The sequence below is a fragment of the Thalassophryne amazonica genome, chromosome 2, assembly GCF_902500255.1.
Source record: "Thalassophryne amazonica chromosome 2, fThaAma1.1, whole genome shotgun sequence".
Lineage (NCBI taxonomy): Eukaryota > Metazoa > Chordata > Actinopteri > Batrachoidiformes > Batrachoididae > Thalassophryne > Thalassophryne amazonica.
Window position 1 is genome coordinate 72,339,777 of NC_047104.1, and position 12,796 is coordinate 72,352,572.

General features: G+C 43.0%; 1 protein-coding gene across 5 annotated transcripts in view; it reads left to right on the forward strand.

Moving 5' to 3' along the window:
- cnsta (consortin, connexin sorting protein a) overlaps positions 1–12,796 on the forward strand; it is an 85,064-nt gene that overhangs the window by 21,690 nt on the left and 50,578 nt on the right. For 4 of the 5 annotated variants that reach the window (XM_034187891.1, XM_034187881.1, XM_034187908.1 and 1 more), the window contains exon 4: positions 2,658–3,313. In XM_034187891.1, coding sequence (XP_034043782.1) covers positions 2,658–3,313 — 656 coding nt within the window. The remainder of the gene's footprint in view (positions 1–2,657; positions 3,314–12,796) is intronic. The other variant, XM_034187919.1, reaches the window with a different exon arrangement.

Here is a 12,796-nt window from a genome sequence, read left to right on the forward strand (position 1 = left end):
AAACTCAGTCTCCTCCTGATGATTCCCGGACACCACCAGAGTTACTGGTTGTGTCTTGTGTGTGATTAAAGGGAGAAGGGTGCCATCTAGTGCCCGCACCTTCAGTGGCGAAGGAAGAGCCACCAGAGGGAGCCCTACCTCCCTAGCCCATCTGCTGTCCAGCAGATTCCCTTCTGACCCCGCGTCCACCAGTGCTGGGGCTTGAAAGGTTAAATCCCCACTCATGATCGTAACTGGGAGACGTGTAGAAATACATGTATGTCCCACGTGAATGTCTTGGCCCACCCTTATCCCAGTTTTTAAGGGCGGGCGTTTGTGTTTAACCGCTTGGGGCAGTCTCTCTGCAGATGCTCACTTGAGCCACAGAAAAAGCACTCCCCACGGGCCAGTCTCCTCTGTCTGTTAGATGATCTTAATTTGGCCCTGCTCGTGTCCATAGTATCGTCAGCAGGGGGAGCTGTTGCCACACAGAGCGCCGAGGCTGTGGAGCGTGGGGAGGGCGGAACCTTTTCGGACCCGGAAGGTAGAGGGACGGTGCGTGCCCGGCCACGTCCTTCGTCTCGCTCCCGACGGCGTTCTTCTAACCGATTGTCTAATCGTATAACTAGATCAATAAGCCCGTCTAAATCCCGCGGCTCATCCTTAGCCACCAGCTGCTCCTTCAGGACCGACGACAGTCCGTTTATGAAGGCGGCGCGGAGCGCAGTCGTATTCCAGCCGGACCTCGCAGCCGCGATGCGGAAGTCGACTGCATATTCAGCTGCTCTCCGACGCCCCTGTCTCATAGACAGCAGCACGGTTGACGTGGTCTCGCCTCTGTTAGGGTGATCAAACACTGTTCTGAACTCCCTCACAAACCCAGTATAAGAGGTAAGGAGCCGTGAATTCTGCTCCCAAAGCGCCGTAGCCCAAGCACGTGCCTCACCTCGAAGCAAATTAATCACATAAGCCACCCTACTGGAGTCTGATGCGTACATCACGGGACGCTGTGCAAAGACGAGCGAACACTGCATCAAGAAGTCAGCGCACATCTCCACACAACCTCCGTACGGCTCTGGGGGACTTATGTATGCTTCAGGGAATGGTGGGGGGGGGTCGTTGAATGACCAGTGGAACGTCTATATTCGGCACCGGGTCAGCAAGAGGAGGAGCTGCAGCAGCACCCTGAGCGTGCGCTTCCACCTGCGCGGTGAGAGCCTCCATCCTGCGGTTGAGGATGACATTCTGCTCGGTCATCAGATCCAACCGAGCAGTAAAGGCGGTGAGGATTTGCTGCAGCTCACCAATCACACCTCCTGCAGGCGCCTGTGCACCCTGCTCTTCCATTGGTTGTCCAACAGATGGTTGACGCCCCTCGGGATCCATGACGTTGGCCGAGATATCCTGTTGGGAAAGTGTAATGACACGGACCCACAACAGGGGGCGTAAATGAATGGACAATGAATGAGCCGAAAATAGAACACTTTATTGTTGTGAATGTGCACAATGAAATACAGACAATTACAGAATTTCGTATGTAGTCAATCTACAAAGGTGACGTGTGGGCAGGCTCGAGGATAGAAGACGTCTGTCCAGAGAGGAGCCGGAACCCACACAATTTCCACCGCCACCGAACCCGGCGAATACTGGAGCCGCCAAGTCCCGAGTCCCCAGGTGGTCACCGTCTCCGGCTGTCGGATCTGGTACTGCTGGCAGGAAGCAGAAACAATCAAGGGTGGGTGTGAGCACACACCCAGCAAACAGTCAGCAAAAACAGTCTTTAGTTTCACACGGAGGGAAAACCTCCACCTCCAATCCAGAAACTCATGTGTAGTATTTGTGAGTACTTATCAAGTTTGGCGTGGGGAGCGAAGACGTCAGCCCTCCACGTACCACAAACCCAGCCTCCAGCTGCAAGCACTCACAGGAGCGACTGCAAAAAGTACAGAAGCAAAAACTGTATGCGTATGACTCATAACGGCTGAGCTGATTACCTTCTTGGCTTGAAGATATCTCGGCAGGGAGGTGGAGTCGCTGCCCGGCTTTTATGGAGAAGATGATGATGAGGTGGTGATGAGAGACAGCTGTCACTCCCGGCTGCTCCCGTGAGGCGGCTGCGCCCTGTCGTGCCTGAAGCCCGCACTTCAGGCAGGGCGCCCTCTGGTGGTGGGCCAGCAGAACCTCCTCTTCAGTGGCCCACACAACAATACTTGCATTTTTGGATTTAGTAGATTTGCACTTTCAGGTCAGATGGCAGTCAGTAGTAAGTCAAAAATATCTTAAAGTGTGTGTGTGCGTGCGTACGTGCGTGCGCATTATCACAGACAAAAGAAAAAACACGGCATTTCTCAGCATAGCATTTCTCTATATGTGATGATTATGTGCCCACTACACCAACATGGTGTTCTTGTAAACACTTCAAATTTTTACATTGAATAGGTACGTTTCCTGTTATTTCAATGTAACTTTAAAAGCTATCAAATGTAAACTAAATTTTATTCCTTTACTTTTACTTGAATGTGTATACCAGTATTTAGGCACTGTCGTTCATGCTTTTATTCAAAGATTGTGTTTTTAGATGTCTCCATTCTTAGTGAACGAGGCACAACCATGAACACCTTGACTTGTCCCGCATCTATTTATTTTTGCTGTACTTCTGTCTGTCTTTCTCTCTGCAGGCAGTCTTTTGGAAACACTTTATCCTTTCAGCCCTGGGACTAGTACAGAGCTAAACTCTCCTGTCATTCCAGTGGTCAGTCCGGAAACTGCATATCCCAGTAGTCCAGTAGAAATGGGTCAGAGTGACGCTGCGATGGCCTCTCATAACCGATCCAACACTGGATCGGTTGCTTCTGTCACAGTGGAACCCACTTTTACCACAGCATCTGTAGATTTTGTTGAATCAGCTGTACCCTCAGACATGCGACCTGCTATCATAGTTGGGCCTGCAAGTATCACAGAACCTACTATTAATAACAACGCCGTCTTAACCCCAGAACATTATACCTCATCTGCAGACTATACCAATGGGCTGATGTGCAATAAAGGGCAGGCATATTCATATGCACAACCTATAAATTCACCAGTGGGGAAATCGACAATAACTGTCTGCACCACAGGACTCAGTACTTCCACTGCAGTAGAAACCACAGCTACCGCAACAGACTCCTCCTCTACCATAGTACCTTTAACCTCAAATATTAAACACGTGGGATCTACCTGTATCTCAGCACCCAGCTTCACACGGCCTATTCCAAGTCCTACTCTACTGGCGTCTCTGGAGCAGTTGGCACAAAGAGGAGACGATACTCACTTTCCACACTACCTTCACCAGGTAACCTGTTTTTCTCCATCCATACTGGCACACATACAACTCCAAACTCAGTGTTACCACAGATTATTTGTCACATTACTTTAGTGTTGTCACCAGGCTTCTCTTAAGTGTGTTGTTATTTAAATCACTGCTAGCCACTCAAGCTTGTAATCAAAATGACACTTTGGACCCTAAGGCACGGGTGTATTTCATGTCTGTACATAGCAGTGAAGGTGCAAGCTCACACACAAGTCAAATGCACGTTATATGAAAATCATTGTCTTTTGCGGCTTTTTCTTTCCCACAGAGACGTACATGACAGGACGGGTGTGCTCATTTTTCTGTTATTCTGAATATTATATGCCTCTCAGGGTGCGCCACCTGAGTTTTACTTTGTCATCCGTGACCCACAATATGTACTCGTAGTAGCTGTCTGTATTCTCACAAGTACAAATTTTTCTGTGTTGTTGCAGCTGGTATTTTGGAAATTTGTTTGTTAACTGTCATTTGTACAGCGTCAACTACTGCACTGTCATTCTGAAAATTGGCACATGACCAACACGTCAGAAAGCATGATTTTAGAATCCATTGAACTGTTCAGAGTAGGCATTCATTCATTTGTGGTACCTGTTTACACCAATTAATGGTCGGTTGAAGGGGGCGGGGGTGCTGGTGGGCTGGAGCCTATCCAAGCAGTCATAAGGCGAGAGGCAGGGTGCACCTTGGACAGGATGTCAGTCTATTGCAGGGCCACATATAGACAAACAAACACATTCACACTTGAATGTACACCTACGGTCAATTAAGTTTCCAATCCACCTAACCTGCATGTTCCCGGCGGGAACCCACGCAAACACAGGGAGAACATGCTAACTACACACAGAAAGACCCCAAGTGAGAAGTGATCCCACAACCTTTTTGCTGTGAGGCAACAGTGCAAATCACTAAGCTACCACCACTAAGAGTAGGCTCTACTTCCTGAGGAGGCTCAGATCGTTTAATGTCAGCAGTGAAATGTTGTACATTTTTTATCAATCTGTTGTAGCCAGTGCTGTGTTTTTTGGGGTTGTCTGCTGGTGGGGGTGGTATGACCCTGAGAGACCATAATCGGCTGGATAAGCTGATAAGGAAGTGTGGGTCAGTGATGGGGAGGAGGACAGACTCTGTGGGTGCTGTGCTGGAGAGGAGGATGAGGACTGTAATGCAGAGCATCCTGTGTAACACCAGGAATCCTTTGCATAACAGTCTGTCTGCTCAGAGGAGCAACAGCAGCAACAGGCTGCTTTCCCTGCGCTGCAGAACAGAATATTATAAGAGGTCTTTTGTCCCCTCTGCTATAAGACTTCATAACAGCTTGGTCTGAACATTTGCATTTTATTTGTTAGTGATTTTTAAGTTAACTGTGTATGTATTTTTTAAAATGTGTTTTTATGTGTTTATGCATGGATGTGTTGCTGCTGGACAGCCGAATTTCTCCTTCTCTTTAACCCTCTGGGGTCCGAGGGCATTTTTTGGACAGTTCACTTGCCTGGCATAAATGTTTTATTATTGCTGTTAACAGCTCTCCCTGCATCCCACAATCAAGTTTTATGTCTTTGTTTCAGGACAACCTGTGTTTTCAGAATATATATGTTTTTGTTGTGTTTTATAAGTGTAATAAAGGTTTACAATCAAAAATAGGCAACGAAAAAATAAAGCAAAAAATAATTTTCCACACACATTTATTCAAAACACAGCAAACTATACTCAACAAAAATATAAACGCAACACTTTTGGTTTTGCTCCCATTTTGTATGAGATGAACTCAAAGATCTAAAACTTTTTCCACATACACAATATCACCATTTCCCTCAAATATTGTTCACAAACCAGTCTAAATCTGTGATAGTGAGCACTTCTCCTTTGCTGAGATAATCCATCCCACCTCACAGGTGTGCCATCTCAAGATGCTGATTAGACACCATGATTAGTGCACAGGTGTGCCTTAGACTGCCCACAATAAAAGGCCACTCTGAAAGGTGCAGTTTTGTTTTATTGGGGGGGATACCAGTCAGTATCTGGTGTGACCACCATTTGCCTTATGCAGTGCAACACATCTCCTTCGCATCATCCGTGAAGAGAACACCTCTCCAACGTGCCAAACGCCAGCGAATGTGAGCATTTGCCCACTCAGGTCGGTTACAACGACGAACTGGAGTCAGGTCGAGACCCCGATGAGGACGACGAGCATGCAGATGAGCTTCCCTGAGATGGTTTCTGACAGTTTGTGAAGAAATTCTTTGGTTATGCAAACCGAATGTTCCAGCAGCTGTCCGAGTGGCTGGTCTCAGACGATCTTGGAGGTGAACATGCTGGATGTGGAGGTCCTGGGCTGGTGTGGTTACACGTGGTCTGCGGTTGTGAGGCTGGTTGGATGTACTGCCAAATTCTCTGAAACGCCTTTGGAGACGGCTTATGGTAGAGAAATGAACATTCAATACACAAGCAACAGCTCTGGTTGACATTCCTGCTGTCAGCATGCCAATTGCACGCTCCCTCAAATCTTGCGACATCTGTGGCATTGTGCTGTGTGATAAAACTGCACCTTTCAGAGTGGCCTTTTATTGTGGGCAGTCTAAGGCACACCTGTGCACTAATCATGGCTTCTAATCAGCATCTTGATATGGCACACCTGTGAGGTGGGATGGATTATCTCAGCAAAGGAGAAGTGCTCACTATCACAGATTTAGACTGGTTTGTGAACAATATTTGAGGGAAATGGTGATATTGTGTATGTGGAAAAAGTTTTAGATCTTTGAGTTCATCTCATACAAAATGGGAGCAAAACCAAAAGTGTTGCGTTTATATTTTTGTTGAGTGTATAATAAACAACTGTTTTGACACTTCATAAAGGTAATTTGAGGTCTTGTTTGAAAGACTGTACAACAAAAAGGCTCAAACATTAAACACAAATGCACATTTTGAACAATATATACAAAATGGTCTATGCGTTTTGTTGTCCATTGATATGGTAAACAGTGCATTATGCAGAGAAAGCAACAGAGTTATCCAGTAAGATTCACATACAAACTAGTGAAGCAACCCTGATAGTTTACTCTTTGTTTGAGCACGTGAGACTGTCATCAGAGCCTCTCCGTCTGCTCCTGCTTTCACTGATCGGTGTGCGTAATGGAGCAGGGCACACTGAGTATGTACTAATAGTATGTACTCATTGGAGCACCCAGGGGCTATTCAAACGGGCCAACTAGTAACACATCACTCCTGAAAACGATCTTTGGTTTTTCACGTGAGGTAAATCTGCCCTACGATTGGATTTTGGAAAACCATGTGACGGTGAACCAATTCCTTTTGGACACTCACATTGCGCACGTCATCACACAGTTTCTATGAGGAGTACAAAAATGGCCGATGGCTGGCTCGAAAGTCCGCGCAGTTAACTTTTTAGCAAAAAAAAAGTAAATTTCTATCTCATATCATTAAAAAGTTATTTATAATTTAGTAAAGCTTGGTCTTAGCCATCGTATATGACGGCCTCGGCCCCAGAGGATTAAGGACCGCCCACTTTGAATGTTATTTATATCCTCTAACAGCACTAGATTTATTTGTCAGCATCTGCTCTCTTTTTCATGTCACTGCTCGATTCAGTCATCCATAAAACAAAGAGTTGCTCCACATGCAGTAAATTATAACCTTTCCAGCTTTAGGATTTGAAGGCCGAACTGCTAATGTTCTATTTACCTAATGTGGTAGTGTGGGTCAGCAACACAGCTGGTTGGTTTTTTTTTCCCCCAAATGGTATTACAATATCAGAACACAAAGGACAGACGTCACTGACTATGTCCTAATTTATCTACCTCAGTGATCTAGTCAGCACTGAGCTGAGTGACTGCCAAAGTACAAATTGCTAGCAGGGAATCCTCTGTGCAGGAGTGTGTCGCATTGTTTTCTAGAGCCAATCATAGAATAGCATGAAATTAAGCTTTTCAGAGGACACCTTTATTACAGAAATCAATTAAGCAACAGGAGGTGGGAGACTACAGAGCTTCCCTGAGGGGAATTCAACCCATATGCAACATACCAAAATGGTTGAGTACTGTATGCAACACACAAGCTGTTGTCAGACAGCTTGTGTGTTGCATACATCTCTCTGCTTTTGACGAGTATCAGCTCCCTGATAGTCAGGTGGTCAGTCATGAGCTTTCTGTGTTGGTCATGTTTGACCACAGCTGTGAAAGAACTTTGACATGAAGAGGACGCATACTTGAAAATCAGAATGCCGCCATCTTAACCGGGAAGATGTTGCCCGTGTTGCTGCAGCTTGTTTGTTTCACAAGTGTTGTTGAGCAGTCATTTGTCACAGAGCCCCGCTTCATTAAAAATGTGAGCTCCTTTTTGTGCTCCTCCTCCTCCTCCTCCTCATCTCCCTCCTCTTATCCTCTTCTCACACACTTCTCTTGTTCTGTGTTCAGCTGAGCAGCATGAAAGTGACACTTGCTGTAGAGGTAGAGTGTCTGTCATTATCTCTCTTTCTCTCTCTCCCTCTCAAACACACTCTCCTTCCTCACACACACTGCTTTTCACTTTTACCCAATGACCTGATCAGGTAAATTTTGGATTAGCTTTCTCAGATCAGATTATTGTTTGGCATTGTTAATGGTGTTAGATTGACTGCAGGGGTGGCCATTTGTATTTTGGCTCATTTTGTTGCGTGTGTGTGTGTGTGTGTGTGTGTGTGTGTGTGTGCGCGTGCTGTTTTTGTTGTTCTTCTTCTTTTGGAGGATTTATTTTTTGTCCCTTTTGGTGTCCTTTGTGTTTTGTTTCATTTTACTTTGTCTAGTCCCTTGTTTTTGACCAAACGTGCCATTGTTCAAATGTGTTTTTTTCCATAATGAGTAATTTCAGTGTACATTAACCTCCTATGAACCAGAGTTTATTGTTCAGTGGTTCCTCTCATGTGTCTGATAAATTTTCTATCGCTACTCTGTCCACACATGATTAGGTTCTGTTAATATTAAGGAACGTTGTTGCAACCCTTATGCTGCATTCATATGTTGGCTGTAAGTGGCAGATGGTAAACTGGATGTTGTGTTCAGTGAGAGGACGTCGGAAAATTCTGCCACCGCTGTCTGTGATCATGACAACAGTGCACTGCGATGGCACTTGCCAAAACTTAACTTTTCCATTTCAAACAAACTGAATGTTGTTTAAATAATGGGGAAAGACTGATAGTGAGACATGGACTAAGTTCAGGTAACTGCCTTTATATCAGGTGATATTACAAAAAGAAGTTAAGGTGCAGCTTTAGTTGACTTTTTTAAGCAGCCATCAGAACCATAACTTGCTGCCAGAAGGAGAGCACGTGAACTATCCCTCAGACCCGAACTCCCCCCCGACACACACAAACTTTGTGTATTTTTTAATTTTTGTTGAAAAACACCATACAAAAATGGTGTACAAATGAACAGTTTTGTCTATCTGAAAGAAGTATATACAATTATCAGTGAAGGAAGAAAAAACCTTGCCAGGGGATATATTTATGGTGTAAGGTATATTAAATAAAATATTGTAAAATGAACAAGTGTTGATTGCTTTTCATTTGTATTTTTGAGCATGGTGAAAATTTATTTTTCAAATTCCTAGACCAGAACAGGAAATAAAGGCTAATTATTTAAAATGTTGTGGATGTGAAATATTGGGGGAAAACACAAGATTTGTCATTTTGTACACAAAATTTATGGTGACCCTCATTATTTAGGTCAAGGAAACAAACAGTACATTTTCCCATAAATTCTGTACATAATAAACAACGTTTTCTAGAGAAGGTGCAGTCCCAAAATAGATTTGTGACAGTCTTAGTTTCAGTTTTATTCCCAAAATAAATGTGACAGTCTCTGTGTTTTGCAAAGTTATACAACATGGGCTCCTACTTTGAACAAATCTTGTTGGATATTGACTTGTAGAATCACTAAATTAATAAAGGAATCCTCTTTTATTGTGTTATTTATCCAGGTTAGGGTTGGTGGCATTCATCCTCGACCCAAAATACATAAGCATACCAAACTTTTATTTTTTACACACCCACAAACAGACGGTGGCGGAAGACATCAAACACACTGCACTTTTCGCTCATGGTAACATCAACATGACACTTAACTAAAGTGACTAAACCAGTTGAACGACAAAAACTCAATAAATCAATAACAGTAACAACACTGTTAAACTGTCATGAACCACAATAACATTTTAAACCCCAAACTCCCATGGTGCATTGCAGCACAATGTCCATTGTTCACTGTTAGCTAATATTGCTGATTTCTCCAAAAATATTAGTCCTATCAACTTTCTGTTTTCACAGTGTTCATCCTTGACCCAAAATGCATAAGCATAAGCAAGTCTTGGTTCATAAACACCTCTCCCACAGTAGGTGGTGGTAATACACCGTGTTTTGTTGCAATCAGCCAATAAACTTGAAAGAAGAAGAAGAAGAAGCAAGAAAGTCCGTGTTTGGATATTTATTAAAGCATATTTTTGAGGACTGCATGGTGGTGCTCCTAACGGTTTACTTTTTTGTGGACACGGGTCAAAATAGTACATGCATGTGCTAGTTTGTGCATGTATTATTCAAGCGGTGTACATAATTTTATACTGCACTAGCACTGGTGCAAGTAAATTTATCCAAGTTTTGTCAACTATAAGCACCAGTTGAATGAACCAATAAAGGAATAAATAAGGAAAAAAAACAATTTCCAATGTGTTGTCTTTGTCTTCCCTGCGTTTTATGACTCTCACACATGGAGCGAGTTGCTATGCTCTATTTGTTGTGTTCGCGCGTGCACATGTAAACAAACAAAAGAGAAAAAACTGGCTGCCGCTGCGGTTCCTCTCTCTCTCTGCCCTCAAATTCTGTCATCATTGTGTTATAAACCAGTCACCATTTGTTTTATTATACATCTGTGTAGTTAATAAAATTATCTTCACGGACGATTACTTCTTGCGCGCACGTGAAAAAAAAAAACTGGCTGCGGCTGTGGTTCCTTTGCGGAACCCGGGAGAGGTCACTTAAAGTGATTTTTTTTTTTCTGCCCATGATAATTTGTGAGCATGTTTTCCTTTAATTGAGCCCACGAATTAATAAAACTTGCTCTCAAATTAATAAACCATGCGCACGTTTTCCTGGACGTGATAATTCGTGCGCACGTTTTCCTTTAATTGAGCCCTTGAATTAATAAAACGTGCACACATTTTCCTTTCGTTCAAAATGAACTCCATAATATGACCTAAATTGTCATCCTCACGACGGGGAGACGCTTCGCCCTCAGCATCCTTTTTAATGTGCTTAAACTCCAGATGATGCCATGCAGGGCAGCTGGAGTTCTCTGTATGTCCTTGTGCGCCCAAACCATGATGATTTACCCTGACCAGATCCATTTCTAATGGGGAAATGTATTACACTGTCTCCTGGTTTGTTGGCTAATAGTCAACATTTATGTGTCAAGACAGTATTGAGTGCATGTTTTAAAAATTGTGGCCACATTTAAGTAGATCGTGCTCTTGTTTTACTCAAATTATGCTTAAAATGTGCACACAGTATCATAAAACGAGTGCACAATATAATAAAACGAACCAGGGTTCTAGCTAGGATAAAATTTTAGCGTAGTGGTAATGTCGAGGGAGCGAAGTGACCGGGGGGATGGTGCAGAAGGGGGGAAGCTTTTGAAAATTCAGGTTAGAAATTGGCCATTCTATTGGTACCCAAAGGGGAAAAGCGAGGTATGACAGCCCAAGTCCCTTCATCATGTCCAGAAGGCTGGGGAAGTTTGTTGAGTGGGCAGTCTCATTCTGGGTTAGCCAGTACATGGCCCTCAGTGAGGCAGTCGGAGTCCGTGGACATTTTTAAGTCAAGACTTAAAACCTATTTTTATGCTTTTTCTTATGAGTAGTTTTTATTTTGTTACGTTTTATTCTTTTGCTTCTGTTTTTAATTAGGTATTTGAATTTTTTAATTTATTTTAATTTTTTATGTTGAACTGTTCTGTGTGAGGCACCTTGAGACTGCTTTATTGTAATTTGGCGCTTTATAAGCTGATTAAATTGAAATTGAACAACATTTTATTGAGTCTTAAAGTAAATAAATATGAAATTGGTTACTGGATCCTTAAACTCTGGACAAAATAAACTCTAAATGGTGGATCCTTGAACTCTGGACATAAACAGAAATAATATCTGTTAGTTTTTGTCAAAAGCATTTCCTTTCAGACATTATTATTGGCATGAATGTATTTCCAGACCTATGAGCTGAGCTCTTGCAGCTGTGCTGCAGGTTAGGTTTATAAAGAATGCCGGACGTCTCATTTTGGGAGGAAAAAATGTTTTAGTCTATTGTAGTTTATTGTCTGTATTGCAATGTTTGTAAGAGGTGTCATTTTATTTAAAGCGGCGATTCGTTTTGAAGTTATTAATTCCAAGCAGACTGTGTCTCAACAGAGCCGCGCAGCGTTTGAAGCTGTGACAAAATGGCAACGATTCTCGTTTCTCGACTGCAACAAGACAAGAGTCCCAGTTAGTAACTTTAATCCACACAAAAGTGACTCGTGATATTTTAATGGCTTTCAGAGGGGTTAAGAAGCGGACTTACCGCTTCTGAAGAGCAGCGAATGAAAGAGCCACGAGCCATTGAATCGAAGCATTGCTTCGATTCACGGTTCAAACTGGAGTCGCGCTGCAGAAACTGTTGATTACAGATGCTGTATTGAAAATCGTAACGGTCCAAAATAAGCGTAACGGTCCAAAATTATAGGGTAACGGGCCGTAACGCAAGTTTGCGCTAGCTAGAACCCTGCGAGCACACAATATCATAAAATGTGCGCACAAAATAATAAAACGTGCGCACATTATCTCTACATGCAAAACATTTTGCAATGACACTTCCAGGGCTCCGTAGTTCCTCGCTCTCTCTCACCTCAGATTCTGTCGTAATTGTGTTATAAACCAGTCACCATTTGTTTTATTATATATCTGTGTAGTTAATAGATAAAATAATCTTCACATACGATTCGTTTGCGCGTGCACGTGAAAAAAAAGTGTCTGCTGCTGCTGCTCTCCCCTCAAACTCTCCCCAGAGAGGAAGAGTCTGACACATCAGAGGAGTTTTAAGGTTGTTATAAGACTGACTTTTGGTTGTGCAAGTAACTTTTTTTTGGTGCAAGTAGTTTTTTGTTACTAGCACCAGTGCAAGTAGGTTAAAAAAATGTATTTTGACCCCTGGGACATTATACGTTATGTGCTGCATATTTTATATATATATATATATATATATATATATATATATTCCAGTAATCGTACATGAAGTGGAGCTAATGGGTGAAGCTACCGACAGCTAAAAGTGCTAATGCTGTTATCATACAACATTAAATCCAACCAGAGTTTCACTGTAACAGAGGTGTCTGATCCGTTCAGAAGTTAAGTTACCTGATGTTCTTATGGTCTCGTCTGTAAATATGTCAT